The sequence below is a fragment of the Linepithema humile genome, chromosome 6 (assembly GCF_040581485.1).
Source record: "Linepithema humile isolate Giens D197 chromosome 6, Lhum_UNIL_v1.0, whole genome shotgun sequence".
NCBI lineage: Eukaryota > Metazoa > Arthropoda > Insecta > Hymenoptera > Formicidae > Linepithema > Linepithema humile.
Window position 1 is genome coordinate 3,271,984 of NC_090133.1, and position 13,842 is coordinate 3,285,825.

A 13,842-nucleotide genomic window follows, 5' to 3' on the forward strand; every position below is an offset into this window, starting at 1 on the left:
TCGATATGAAATTAGGGATCGAAATCGATATAGTTTTGAAGAGTTAGAACATTGTCGAGGTAGGAAATATTTATTTTGTAGAAGACACATAAGTTGGCACTGCATGAAACATGAAAATCATTTAGTAATAATTAAGCAATGAAATTCTCGTAGACACTAGACTTAAAATTTATGAATTATGTTCTTTCTAGATTTATTCTCTAATCTAGATTGTCTAAGATTATTTTGGCATTAATCTGTTCTAGAGAATCTTTTCTTGTACGATGTAAAGTTATCTTTGGCACTTGCGTTACTTTATCGAAATTTCAGGATCGATTATGTAAATGATAGTAGATAGATCTCTTATTTTTTATTATTTTTTTCCAATTTTATTTAAGTATTTTTCAATCGAGACTCTTCTCGAAATAAACCACGTGCTTCTGACAATCCGCGTAAAATTTTGAAAGCTCTCATGGAAGCATCGTGTTGAATGCACCGAAATTATATCGTTTTCAATCCCTTTTTCAATCTCCAATTCTTGATGCTAGGTCGATCTTTTTGAAGACGTAAATCAATCTCACGCACTGAAAGATCAATTGATCGCCTTCTTCTCTTGAAAAATCGTTGGTTCCTTGACGATTTAGATCAACGATGATGATCGGTCGGCAACGGACTATCGATCCTTGATATGGCTCTGCGGGTGTATCAGATTCGAGGTAAGCCGGCGCGCGTTTAACACGAGGCTTAAGTCGCTCACGCTAAAAGCATCAAGTGCCTGCAATACGCTCACGTAATGCAGGTAGTATATCGGAGATGTGGCGCATCGCTAATACTCTGGCTGACGTAACGCGCGACCGAGGGCTTTAAACGAATTAAAGTCGGCTGTCGCGGCGACGACGAGGGCGAGCGAGCTCGTCGAATGACGACGAGTGCCTCGTTGGCATGCGTTTTGTTACGCCGCTTCGCTAACCCTTCATAAGTTCCGGTTGTCTGGTTGTCTCACAGTAATTTGTTACTCGTCAAATTAACTTCTTTCGAACGAGTTGCATGCGATAGAGCAAGCTGTCGCGAAGATGTAGCTTTCGGTGTGCAAAGTGCGTCGGAAATGTTCTGGGATTAAACGACTTACGATGTGAGAGAATTTTTAGCAATTTTTCTTGCCTCGTAGTGTAGTATCGACTGGTCTACTACTTTACTCAGGCTAGAACTGTCTATGGAACATGATTACCAGAATGCATGGATTTTAATCCGAAAATTGAGATATATAGATTTTAATTAAGAATTTTAAGTTAAAAAATTAAACAACCGCGCGAAAAATTTTCTCTGAGAAAATATTGCTCCGATATCGACTGTAAAAATTAAAATCGAGGATATTGGAACAACGCTCTCCATATTTTATGGATTGAAAGGAGTGTAAAAAGATACCTTATATGCGGTAGCTTTTACGCTTTCTGAATTTCTCGACCTTCGCTTTCACTTCTACGATTGCCGCCGTAATTGTAGCCCAATGACAGTCCGAGTCATCTAACCATTTCGATTTTGAAATTTCAGAGAGCGAGCTCGGCCTGCGTCGCGGTGGTTCCTTGAAGATCCCGCGGACGGGCGACGCCGATCATCGCGTCGACGTCGCGCGGGATCAAGCGGGTGCGACGAGCGCGCGATCCTCGCCGTCGTCGACGACCTCGTCGTCATCGGCGTCGTCATCGGCCGCGTCGGATAGATGCGCGGGCTACAGCAGCAGCGGCAACGTCAACAGATCGTTCCGGTCCGCCAGGCGCTACGCACCTGTCACCGCGAGCGACGCACCTGCGCCGGAGTACCTCGCCAGGAGTCTCCTGCAACTCGGATGTCCTGCCGTGTCGATGCCTACGTAAGTCGTATTTCTCTTCCTGTTTTTTCACCTCTCGTTCTTTCTCTCTTCGAGGAATTCAGATTTCTTATTTCTAGGGATTAAGATCTTATAATTAGAATTAATGTAATCTCAGCTGAGCTCAGTTCTTCTTTTTTTTCCGCGTCAAAGTCGATTATTGCGTTTCTCATTTGTTGCGAATAAATATAGCAGTGATTTTGACGCGTGCACGGCATTTAATGACATCGGAATCTGAGTTGCTCATCGAAATTATGATTCCGCTCGCGATCGTTTACTCGGTCAAGGCGATGTCGCGTGGAGAATCGCATCGACGAGATGCTGGGCGGACTGGCTCGAGGGTTGGTCCTGATTGCGCAACCCAGGTATGACGTAACACAGAAGAACACGGACGTGAAAAAAAGAGAGAGAAAGAGAGAGAGAGAGATACCCGACTACGTTTCCTCTCGCCCACGTGTAACTGGGAAAGAGGCCAGAAGAATATTCTGAATTATCTTTCTCTTTCTTTCTCTCTGCCTCTCTCGCGTGCGTGACACGTCCGTCAGAAATTCATCGTCTCTTAATAAAGTATTGCTCACACGAAGCTGCAGTATCGCTGCAACCAGTAGTCGTGTATTTTCCCAACGAGTTAAGAACTTTCGCGTTGCGATACGGATGTATTTATTTCTGCGAACGACGTGTAAAGCTGTCCCTCACAACGAAGGGCTTCGCGCTCCCGCTTCGATCGACCCTCCTTGCTCGGTCGAAACGACGTCGACGTACTTCCGCGTTCGCGGATGGGAACGGACGAGTTATGGACGGCCCCTTGTTTTTCAACGGGGAAGTCGCTTTTGCGTCGCAATTATCTCGTTGGGCAATTAAATGTCCGCCTGGCGGCACGCACGCCGACACGCGGCGTGCATCTCGTTGCGAAATAGATGAGGAAACCCGCGGCGAGGGGCGGTGATTGGGGCGAGACGCTTGCGAAAATCGAACTCAGAGAGGTGCGTTGTAATTTCTCGAAACGAGACTCGTGTGCTAAGGTGAAGCTTCTCGGCGCACCTCTGCGATGAGGTAAGGGTAATGCATTCGTGAAAATGACCGCGGCGCAAATATACGCCGACTGAATGTACGCGATAGGAAAAAATACGCGATGAAAAGTATTGACGTTGGAAAGAGCAGCGCCGCGACGTAACAGACGAACGAGTGTCTTGCGAGTAAGTGAAGCAAAACGAAAAAGATAAGAAGAGGCCGCCGGGCGAGACGGAGGGAAAACAGAAGCCGTTGGCGGAGTGGCCTTGCCAAAAAGATTGATCGCGTGATTTTCCGCTCCGAAAGGTGAAAGGTGAAGCTATGTTATCGAGTCGCCGAAATCGCGATCGCACCGGCTATTTTCGCCGCTGGAAACTTCGCTGAGAACGATGAGATTCACGCGAGGGACGACGCGAGGGACGACGCGAGGGACGACGCGAGGGAAAACGCGGGGCGGACGGGATTCTTCGCAAATTGCCAATTACGCGATGCACGCGCGAGAACGGCGATCAGCTGTCAGCGATCAGCTGATGGCTGTCGCGGTCACCGCGACCGCTCGGGAAGAGCGAACGACGGCGAGTCTCAGGATTCACGGCAGCGCTCGCGCAACCACGCGAAGTCAGGCTCGCCGTGTGTGCATCCAGCATATCGTAGCCATATAGCTATCGCGATGATATTCGGTCAATAGGTGAGGCGCGCGGCGCAGACGCGGCGGTACCAGCCTGCCGCTCGCACGCGCGCTCCCGTATACGTGTGCGTGTGGGTGTGCGCGGACCCGCGCGTACACATCCGCGCGTAAGCGTTGCCGAGAGCCGTTGCTGCGGAGAGTAGAGCACGAGCGCGGACACGCTTCGCGCCGCATTGCCGTATTCCTCCTCTCGCGTCGTCAAGACACATCCGGAATATCGCGCGATCGACGCCGAGGAGCGGCGGCGGCGCATCACGTCATTATCTCCCGTCGTCGTTGTCATCGTCGCGTTCCCGCCGCTAAAGGCGAGCGCGCCGGCCAGTCGCGTCCTGCTCCTCGGAGGACGATTCTTGCCAACGGTTTTCGGTGACGTTTTGCTCCAGTGACAGCTGAAAGGATTACGAAGGAGTCGCGACGGGAGGGCCGGGACTCTCGATGGGGGAGACGTAGAAGATTGTCGATATTCGGAGAGGAATCTTTCGGCGGAGGCTGTCAGCTGATAAAAGGAGAGTATCTCGGCCTGGGGCGCGGACTGCGATCCCGTTGCGATCCCCGAGGCCGTCGCGTCGCGCACGACTCGTCGGCGAGTCGCGCGAGAAGCGGAAGAAGGATGCGGGAAGATTGGGACAATTGAAGCTGCGCTTCGCGTGTGGGGCAAGGCCCAGTTTCAGCACGGGAGGAGGAAGGAGGTTTTGCATGTGTTCACCGCTGTGAGCAGCAACAACGCGGGACAGTGGCGCCTCTCTACTGGACTGCCAGCTACGATAACAGTCACCGCAGGTGCGACCGAAGGCCGTAATGCACATCGGCTACCGGAGATAAATCTCGTTCACGTTGACCTAGCTGCCGCGACAAACATATCATTCCCAGCTCGGAGAAGAATAAATGTCGCTTGTCGGTACGAATAAAACATGTTGCAACGTTTAATAAGCTCTAGCAAGATTTTTTTACAGGAGAGTTACAGACTTCGGAAATCTGAATTGTTTACCGCTTCGCTTTTAGCCATAAAATTAATTCTCCTGCATCGCACTTGTCAGAGTTTATTATAGCAGCATACTTTATTTCGACTAGGAAGTGACATTGGTTGTTCTTGCCTTAAACTGCAGAATTTTTGCATTTTTAAATATGTATTTTGATCGTTATAATCGACTGCAACCGATTGGATTAAATTGTAGCTTTATTTTTTGTTTAAATGCATTGACAGTTCAAAAAAGGGTTTTGGCATACTTTGTATAATTCGAAGATTCAATGCAACAATGGTCTAATTATTTTTTACAAAAATTCATCAGAGTCTAAATTTACGTTTATCTCTTCTTAAAGAAGCGGGCTGTATGGGAATGAAATCTTTAAACTCGAGTCGTCTTAAAATAAAATTGTTATCTCCATCCAGCGATATGTATCTCGTGATATGTAGACGTTACGACATTTGACTTTTGTTAGGGTTATTTCGCAGTTGCATTGTCCGATCTTTATCGCTCGCGATTATGCATACAGCCTTAGATAACCGTGGACGATCAGAATCGAGGTCGCCGAGTCCTTACCAAGCCGAAAGATCAAAGACTTGCGTGAGTCAGAGATCGTGAATTTTCATAGTAGTCAGTTGTTAGTATACACAAGACACAAGAAACGAAAATAAATAGAGCTATATAAACACTACCTGTATTGATAAACACGCTACAATTCTATCGGCTAATAGATATAGATCTACACTTTTGCATGGCTTTCACAAAGCAGCAATTTCATTTCGAATTGTGTGCCGTGGGTAAAAGGAAGTTCGCAAATAATTCTGTTTGATGTAAATCAGTGGCGTGTAGCGTTTCGCTAGTCGACGACTCGAAAGTTCAGTGCCTTGTGATTCATCGCGACAAAGAACCGTCTCGATGTCGTGAACGAAAATAGTTCGATGATCATAAGCTTGAACGTTGAACAATGCAATCTTGCCGGTTGAACGCGAGACGTGAAATCGGAGAAATCGCTACGTTCGCCGCTAAACACGGGGTGAAAGGGTTGGCTTTCGTCTCGGACTCGGATTTTGTTACGGACATGATGAATACCCCGAGAGTCGCGGCAGACACATTTGTCCTGTCACGAGCATTATAACGGCCGACGTGACGGATACGTGAGAACAGGATAACATGGGAATTCGCAACATCTTTTTTTTTTCTCCGTTCATTATGTCGAGCACGTAAGTTTATTCGGGTAATATATACATTTCCGGAATAATGCGCCTGCACTGGCCGAATGCCAGCACGATTCGAGGACGATCGATTCTGCAATCTTGTCTCTGCTCTGCGATGATGTAAGAATTCAGATAAAGAGGAGAGAAAAGGAAGAACTATTGAACGCGAGACTCTCTGTATATGCTGAATTATTGAAATATGAATTGGCATTGAGAGATGTTGCGAATAAGTGAAGGTTACAGCATTGAATTTTTAAAAATTACTCTGTTTCTATAAAAGTTCCATGACGGTCTATTAAAAAATTGAATTTTGGAAAATTTTATTTGCAAATTTTATCAGTTCTGCCGACCAATTATTTGCGCATTTATTTTTAAAATTTTATGTATTCACATTCCTCTCCTAAAAATTGTATCGTAAAACCTAAATTTCCACAAATGTTCAAGTATATTTTAATTAAAACACGTATCATAAAATTAAAATATAAAGTTTTATTGTAACACATCACGTTAAAGATAATAGTTTACTTACAGGATTTAGATAGCAGCCTATTTAGACACAGATAATTGAGGTAATAAATATGAAGAATAGGTACCGAGAAGTCGAGCGAGCTAATTTACAAGCGACAATTGTCGCAATAATGCGCGCGAGGAGCATATTTCACGGGAGACTCGAATCTTTCCATTGCTCTCATTGAAGCACACACATCGTATGCGCACTTTGCCCGGGATGGGAGTTGATTAACTCGCGGCTTGGTTAACTCGACCAGTTAATTTCCCGATCCGCACCGCGATGGGGTTTATCATGCTTCTGGCGACAGTTGATCGTGACGTTTGCTGGCGGACAACGTTCGTCATAACGGTCTGCGTATTTCCTCGAGCTCAAAAATTCACGTGTGCCGACTGTCAATTGCAATATTAATTCTTATAGTTCACCAACGCATATCTTGCACATTCACATCGCTAAAAAAAAAAAAGAGTAGGGCAATATATATTATTCACAATGAAAATTGTATCACCCCGCAATGAAGTTTCTATAACTTTCTTCTTAATTTCTACTGCGTCTTTAAAAAATGCACGAGATATCCTGGAGATGTAATCTTTCGTCTCTGGGCGGATCAATACACATCCGTCGGTGCTATATCGTGCCACTAATGCAGCGATCTGAACCCACGCGCTCACGTTAACTAATCGTTAGGAAGATTAGAAAATCGAGTTGATATGTCGACCTCTGAATCGCGAGATAGCGGGACTAGTTTAATCAGCCTTGTTGAACGCCATTAAAAAGGCGCGCATTTCACGTTGAATGCGCGTCGTGGGATATAATTTCCGTGGAATGGGAACTCAACGTTTCCGAGAAGTGTTCAGTTGCGTTTTTCGGTGTAACAGATAATATAATTTTTATTGCGAAGGACTTGTCGATTTATTCTATTATTTTGCGACGAAGACTCTTCTGGTTTCTCGCTCTTCGGCTCATCAATAATCGATGATGTGTTTTGTTGCAGACCTCGTGGCGGCGTCGGATCGGAGCAACCGCCGAGCAGCGACAGCGATGACTACACCGCCCATCATCAGCAGCAAGGAGGCTATGGACAAGGTTTGGATAGTTATACCGTGCCCAAAGTCCAGGTGTCGAGCCCATCAAACGCCGATGAATCCGCTTCCATCATCAATGGGTAAGTGAATGAACAATATCACTCTTCCCATACAAACGTTAGATAAATTAATGAGATTGAATTAATTAGGCAAAGTAGAAAGGAGTAGAGAATAATTCAGCCAATTTTAACTAATGTTTATGGGAATGATTCGCAGAGAAATGACTAGCGACGCTATTATGAACAGTAATTACAAGTTCGTTAGTTAATTAAAAAGAGAAAGACCGGAGAAATTTTTTACCGCATAGATAAGTTAATTAGTCGAGCACTTTAGAAACACTTGTGTGTGCGTATTTATCAATGATTGTTTGATTTTATGAATGAATTGCATGTATCGTCTATGAGACACACAATCGCATATCTCGTCAAGATTATGATCGACATAAAAAAATTTTTTTCAATGAATTTAAAATAAATGTAGCAAGTCACTTGAATTACAATAATGCAAAATTATTTTCTAATTTATTTTACAATATTTAATCATTTTTCTTTTTATTTAGTAATTTTATATAGTATTCTATTTGAAAAACTCAATTATTAAAATATAATATATTTATATTTATACTTATATTTAATCATTTTAAAATATAATAATACATAAATATGTAAAAAATCTTGGAACAAATAACAGCTTGCTCAATTTTGCGTCATGAGATTCGAAAATTGGTAATTTTGATTACGGCGATATCGTTTAACCGCAATAACAGACACCGGTAACCGCAATAACAAGCGTATACAATTTTAATGAGCTGACAACTTGCGCCTCTTCCTTACATAATTCATACATAATTCGCGCGTCAGGTGCGTATACAAGGCACACAGGTGCTTACTCGCTGAGAGGTGGCCGACAATACATCGTCGATGATAAACGAGTGGTTGGTTCGTTGCAACTGATAAGCACAGCGCTACTACGGTGCCGTCAAACAGAACCGCCGCGTTCCTGCTATTCGCGTATCGTTCGGCGTCGGTGTTGCGCGCTGATAATAGGACCGTACGCTGCCTTATCGTGCGTCGTGCCGTAATGATACGCCTCGTTGATCTGCAAACCGCCGCCCGTCCGGGAAGTAACCCGTTTCTCAATTTTGTCGAATTAAAAAATAAACTGATAAAAAATCGGCGCGTATTGCGTGGACGCAATCTAATCGTAACCGCGGAAAAGCGAGACGAAGAGCTATCGAAAGTTCCTTTGTGAGATGTTCCACGCTGGCGAGAAGAAACTCTGTGATGTGTGAATAGTATCGCGATTTTGTGGCCCGACGAGATGATAAAAACTCGCAAAACCTCCGTGCGAGTCCGGCGACTTCACGGCGACAAGGAGAACATCTCGGCGGCGCTAAAGATCTCGCGGAATTGCAAGACCCATTTGCTAAAGAACTACGCGATCGCGTTGCACTGGCTGAGGATTAAGAGATCGACGATACGCGACGAGTGCATATCGTGCGTGTATCATGAGGGGGAGGCGCATCTGCGGATGTGTGACTCGGAGTGGTGAGTGTATCGCGTCGCGATTCGATCTTTCGGCTACGTTTTTATAGCCGACAGAATTACTTGGAATCGCAAATTCATAAGTTTTTATATTAATTATAATATATAATTTATTCATGAACTTAATTTGAAAATCGAGAATCTTCTATGCGAATACATAATTATATGAAAACATTTTCGTATACGAATTAACACACATAAATCGAAGTTAAATATAATTGAGTTTATATATTTTTATATTAAGGTAAGAAAAAACTTGTGACAAATTTTTTTAAATCAGGAAACCAATCAAAGTTTATGTGGTTTCCTGCGAAGTTTATTATCAGCAAAACCGCACGAACTTTCATTGGTTGTCTGATATATTAAAAAAATTTATTGCAAGTTTCTTCCGAGAAGTAAGGACGTTTATCAATATTTTATTTCACCACTGTGCTGAAAAAAATGTCAATTGTGACATTTAGTGAGATCATCACTATTCCATTGGTGAGATAATTTTTAGCTCATCAGAGAAGCCGATGAATCATTGATTATGCAGATTATATAGATTGAATCACGTTGTATGATTATTTCAATAACATATTGAAATATTTAATATACTTTATTGATTGTCATATTTATAGTATTATTCTTCTTTTTAATACAAATAATGAATATAAAAAATGTAAAAAAAGATAACTGATATTTCAGAAACTCTTACTCGATATCTGTATAATTTTTTTTTACATATTTGGGAAAATCGTTTACAATTTATGAAAAATCTGCATTATCTTGGAAAGATATTTCCAATAGACTTTCGATTAGAAAATCGATAGACTGTCGAACTCAAAGAGAAAAAGTAATAAATATGCTTCCATAATTAGGGTTAAACGATTTTTACGTTTGTTTTGACAGTTTACCTTTGCATAAAAGCTTATCAGCTTACGCAATTGTTTATGGTCGACCTATTTGTGTCATCGATGATAGATATTACACTTACTGAAATATTCTTTTATAAGGATTAATAGGGAAGGGCGGTATGATATATATCTCCAGTCGATATGATTCAATTTTGTGAGAGATTAAAAAAACAGTTAAATAAATTAAAAATATTAGACAGCGATATACTAATATTATTCTTTTTTATCTTCTCATAAATTAAATTTATCAGGAAGATAAATATAAATTTGATATTCATAACTCGATTTCGAATGCAGCAAAACATTTTTAGATAAAAGCAACATCGCTCCCGAAGATTTAAATCTTAATTAATTTTTAAATAAGAATAAAAGTTAAATTAATCTACAATTTTCTTACATTTGAGATAATTATTATGATGGTGAGATGTTATTTATCGAGAAAATTTATCTGACGGTATTCCTTATCGATTCACGGTGTATTTAATCTACTTTATTATTCTTTACTAGAGAAGTGTTCCGATTCGAGTTGGCGTTGGTGATTCAATAGATACGTTAGTAATTCATCATAATGGCTGTATTAATGGAATAAATAACGTAGGTCGATCCGAACGCACGTAATAAAAATCGCGCCAACGTGTATTTATTAAAAATGACATCTAAATGACAATCGGCTTTAATCTCGCGAGGTATAAATGCAGCTTCGAGATAGCGAATGAGCGCGATAAGCCATTACATGTTGATCAATATGTTTCACAGCCCGTAAAAAAAATGCCTGCGTTCGCCTACGTATTTTTAGAGCAATTTTTTCCACCGTTCAAGGGCGAGATCCGAAAATATATCGCTAAAGAATTCCTCCGTACGCGCTGTCTTAGGCTTATTTGCACAGTTCTGGCAAGCGAATGGAATACAAATGAGGGTGCTGCGAGTTTGATGACTCTTCGATTCGCCGAACAAATTTAAGTAATTCGTGGAAACCATTTCGTGGAAACTAACATATATTAATTAGTGAAAATACTAATACCGAATGATGATTTTAAGGGCGCGCTTACAAAGTCATTATCGATTACTATTATGAATAATTAAAAACGGGAAATTTTTTAATTTTGAAATTAATAGGTAAAAACTTGCTGAATTTTTATAAATTATTATTTCCATTTGCATAAATTTGTACATATATTTTTATTAATAATCAGTTGTGTTAATAATTAGTAGTAAAATTCTTTACGGCGTGAATAATTTATAATAATTTATACTAATTTGTATAAACTCTGTATATAGTATTATCATGCATTGTCATAAATGTATTATAGCGGTGAAAATAGAAATTTTGTGATTCCGCGACAAGTGGAATTTTTTCGCTTTTCTATCACACGGATGACTGTGATAACATGACAGTGTAATTTATGGTAGGCAGGGTAGATAATGGGTGTTTTTATCTGTAAGATTCGCGATACATCAGGAAGCAAATGTGGGAATCGGCTTTAGTAGCGCAAGTTACAAAATCGTTAAAGCAACAAACGTCGGAAATATTCACTTTCTTTGTGGACACAGAGTTCCATTACTCATGCTCAGTGTGCTAATGACTTTCAACGAAGTATACCGGCGACTTCATTACTTACTACATTCTGGTAGCAAAAGTTTTAAATTACTGGGCATCAAGCCAATTTTTTAAGATAAAGAGAAATTGTATGTAAAAAAGAAAAGAATAGCTTAAAAAATAGAGGAATGTTTTGTTAATTGACATATAAGTTTAAAAAATTGTTATAAAATTTCTGGAAATCAAATTTAATATTTAGTAAATCTAAAATTATTGAGGTTGTAAAAATATAAGAAAATAATTATAATGTATTTAGAAGGAGCAAGAAGAGCCAAAACGCTTGTTGTTAGTGTGATTTGTATTAAAATATAAAACATACGTTTTGGCATATCGAGCCATCTTCAGTGATATAATTGTTTTATTTATTGAGTCTTATCAAATTTAATATAAGAAAATATTCATACAACGTTCAGATGTTCAACAAAATGAATAGGAGTTTCGTCAATATTACAGTTTTGTTGCTGCAACTATACTTTCTAAATTGCGTCGTTAGACCCGGATGGAAAATCCGATCTAGGAAGCCCCGGTTTCTAAATCCGGCATGCAATAATGAACTTCGCGTGCGGCGATATCCTCGATTTAGATCGGACATCAGCATCGTGCATCAACAATTCGGGCGGGCCAAGGCGACGGTGGCCAAACCGTCGTCAATGCTTAAATGAGTTTGCATTTAAACTGTCACATAGTCAAAGTGCATCGCCATTGGGACAAATTCATTGCTGTCAATTTGTCGCGACGTCTTCTCTCTATAGGCTAGCGCCTGGTCCGACTTTTGATAGAATTCGCGGCGGATATCTAACGATGCGATGATTTACGATGGGACTGGCCTGCGTTCATTGTCGACAAAAACTTAAAATGCAACGCGATTTTGATATTTGTGTTATAAATTTTATCCGGAAAATTTTATATCCTCGAAAATTTGGATTTTATTATAAAATTATATTCGGCAATATATATTGACGTAAAATTTCTTATTTTTTATAATATTTAAACATACATCTATATTTTTTATCCTTTGCGATCGTATTTCAGGTTATTGAAATATAATTTCAACGATCATAAATTGAAGTATACTTCAATTTATGATCGTAAAAAATGGAATTTTATTTAAAAATGTGATAAAAAAATAGTTTTTTGCATAAATTTTATATTTTCTATCATAATTTTTTATTTTATGTCTTTTCTTATCGTACTTAATTTTTTTATTGATTATTATTATTACATCTAGAAAAAGGATATCAATTCTAACATCACATTTTTTTATCAAAAATTTTTATCGAGTTTTATGTTGAAATTATTTTTGCAAAATTATTGCAAACTATGTGTCATACCTGAGGAAAGATTGATCGTGGGAATAGCTATTCCGGCGTATTTTACGCGACGCTTACTAGTTCCTGTTGAATACAGCTATCTGCATCCGCTTTAGAGTTGAAACAACATAGCCACATCTATTTTTCGACATTGCTGATAAACGATACTGCCATATCCATGCTACCTCTACAAAATGCAGATGAGGAATGTGCTTTTGTGTAGGCGTTTAGTTATAAAATATAATACAATAATTTCCTTTCAAAAATAAATGTATAGCGATATTGAACAAGGATCGCTAAGCGTCCCATGAAAAATGCTGGGTAGCCGCTCTTTCAGGCTTCAATAATTCCATTTGAAACCAAATAAAATGACGCGGAGTGTAGTATAGATAGATAGTCGTCGGCAGGCAGCGTCGAAAAATGGTCGTATACATATATGAATATAGAATAACTATAAATTTATTTGTGCAATCCACTTTTTTGCAACATTAGAAATCATTTTTACAAACTGTAAATTTACACTTTGATGTGGAAATTTACATTTTGATTCCAAAATTACTCACGCTAATAATTTTAAGTTTACACTAATTTTTTTTACAATCTATGTGCTGTTTCAACTCTAAAATAGATACATATCATGGCACCGAACGTAACCTTCATTTAGCCGTTTTCTCTGGTTTCACCGTTATATCTTGAACTTCTAGAAATTAACATTGGAATGAGCTTCTATCGAGTTTCTTTATACGGTAACAGTAATAAGTAACGGCGATTAACCAACATTGTACGACTTTATGTACGCACGAATACTAGACGAATATTCTGCCGAGCGTCATGCTTTTGCAATTGGACGCACGAGAAGACCGTACATTCCGTTCTGTCGTGTCGTGGATGCCGCGTCGCAATTATTTTTTTGCAGAATTTTTCGTCTCCCTTTGCCGCTGGCGTATCGATTATTGTTATTTAGCGGGCAATGCTGAAAAACACGCGCAGTGACAGATTCCCGATCGCGCAATACATACGCAATACGGTCATTTCCTCTTCCGCGTGCACGCCGTCAATAAATTAGCGTTATTTATGAACAATCACAATTCCGCCCGCGCGCGCGCACACTTGAAAAATCTCATGACGTGTGTTACGCACGTAGAAAATCGAGTTACGTATGCGAATTGTTTTACGGT

The 13,842-nt window shown here is 40.3% G+C and overlaps 1 protein-coding gene across 2 annotated transcripts in view; it reads left to right on the forward strand.

Annotated features, from left to right (window-relative positions):
• Positions 1-13,842, forward strand: part of LOC105670614 (uncharacterized) — a 59,906-nt gene that overhangs the window by 5,853 nt on the left and 40,211 nt on the right. For both annotated transcript variants that reach the window (XM_067356667.1, XM_012364229.2), the window contains exons 2-3: positions 1,531-1,849; positions 7,227-7,397. In XM_067356667.1, the coding sequence (XP_067212768.1) occupies positions 1,531-1,849; positions 7,227-7,397 (490 nt within the window). The remainder of the gene's footprint in view (positions 1-1,530; positions 1,850-7,226; positions 7,398-13,842) is intronic.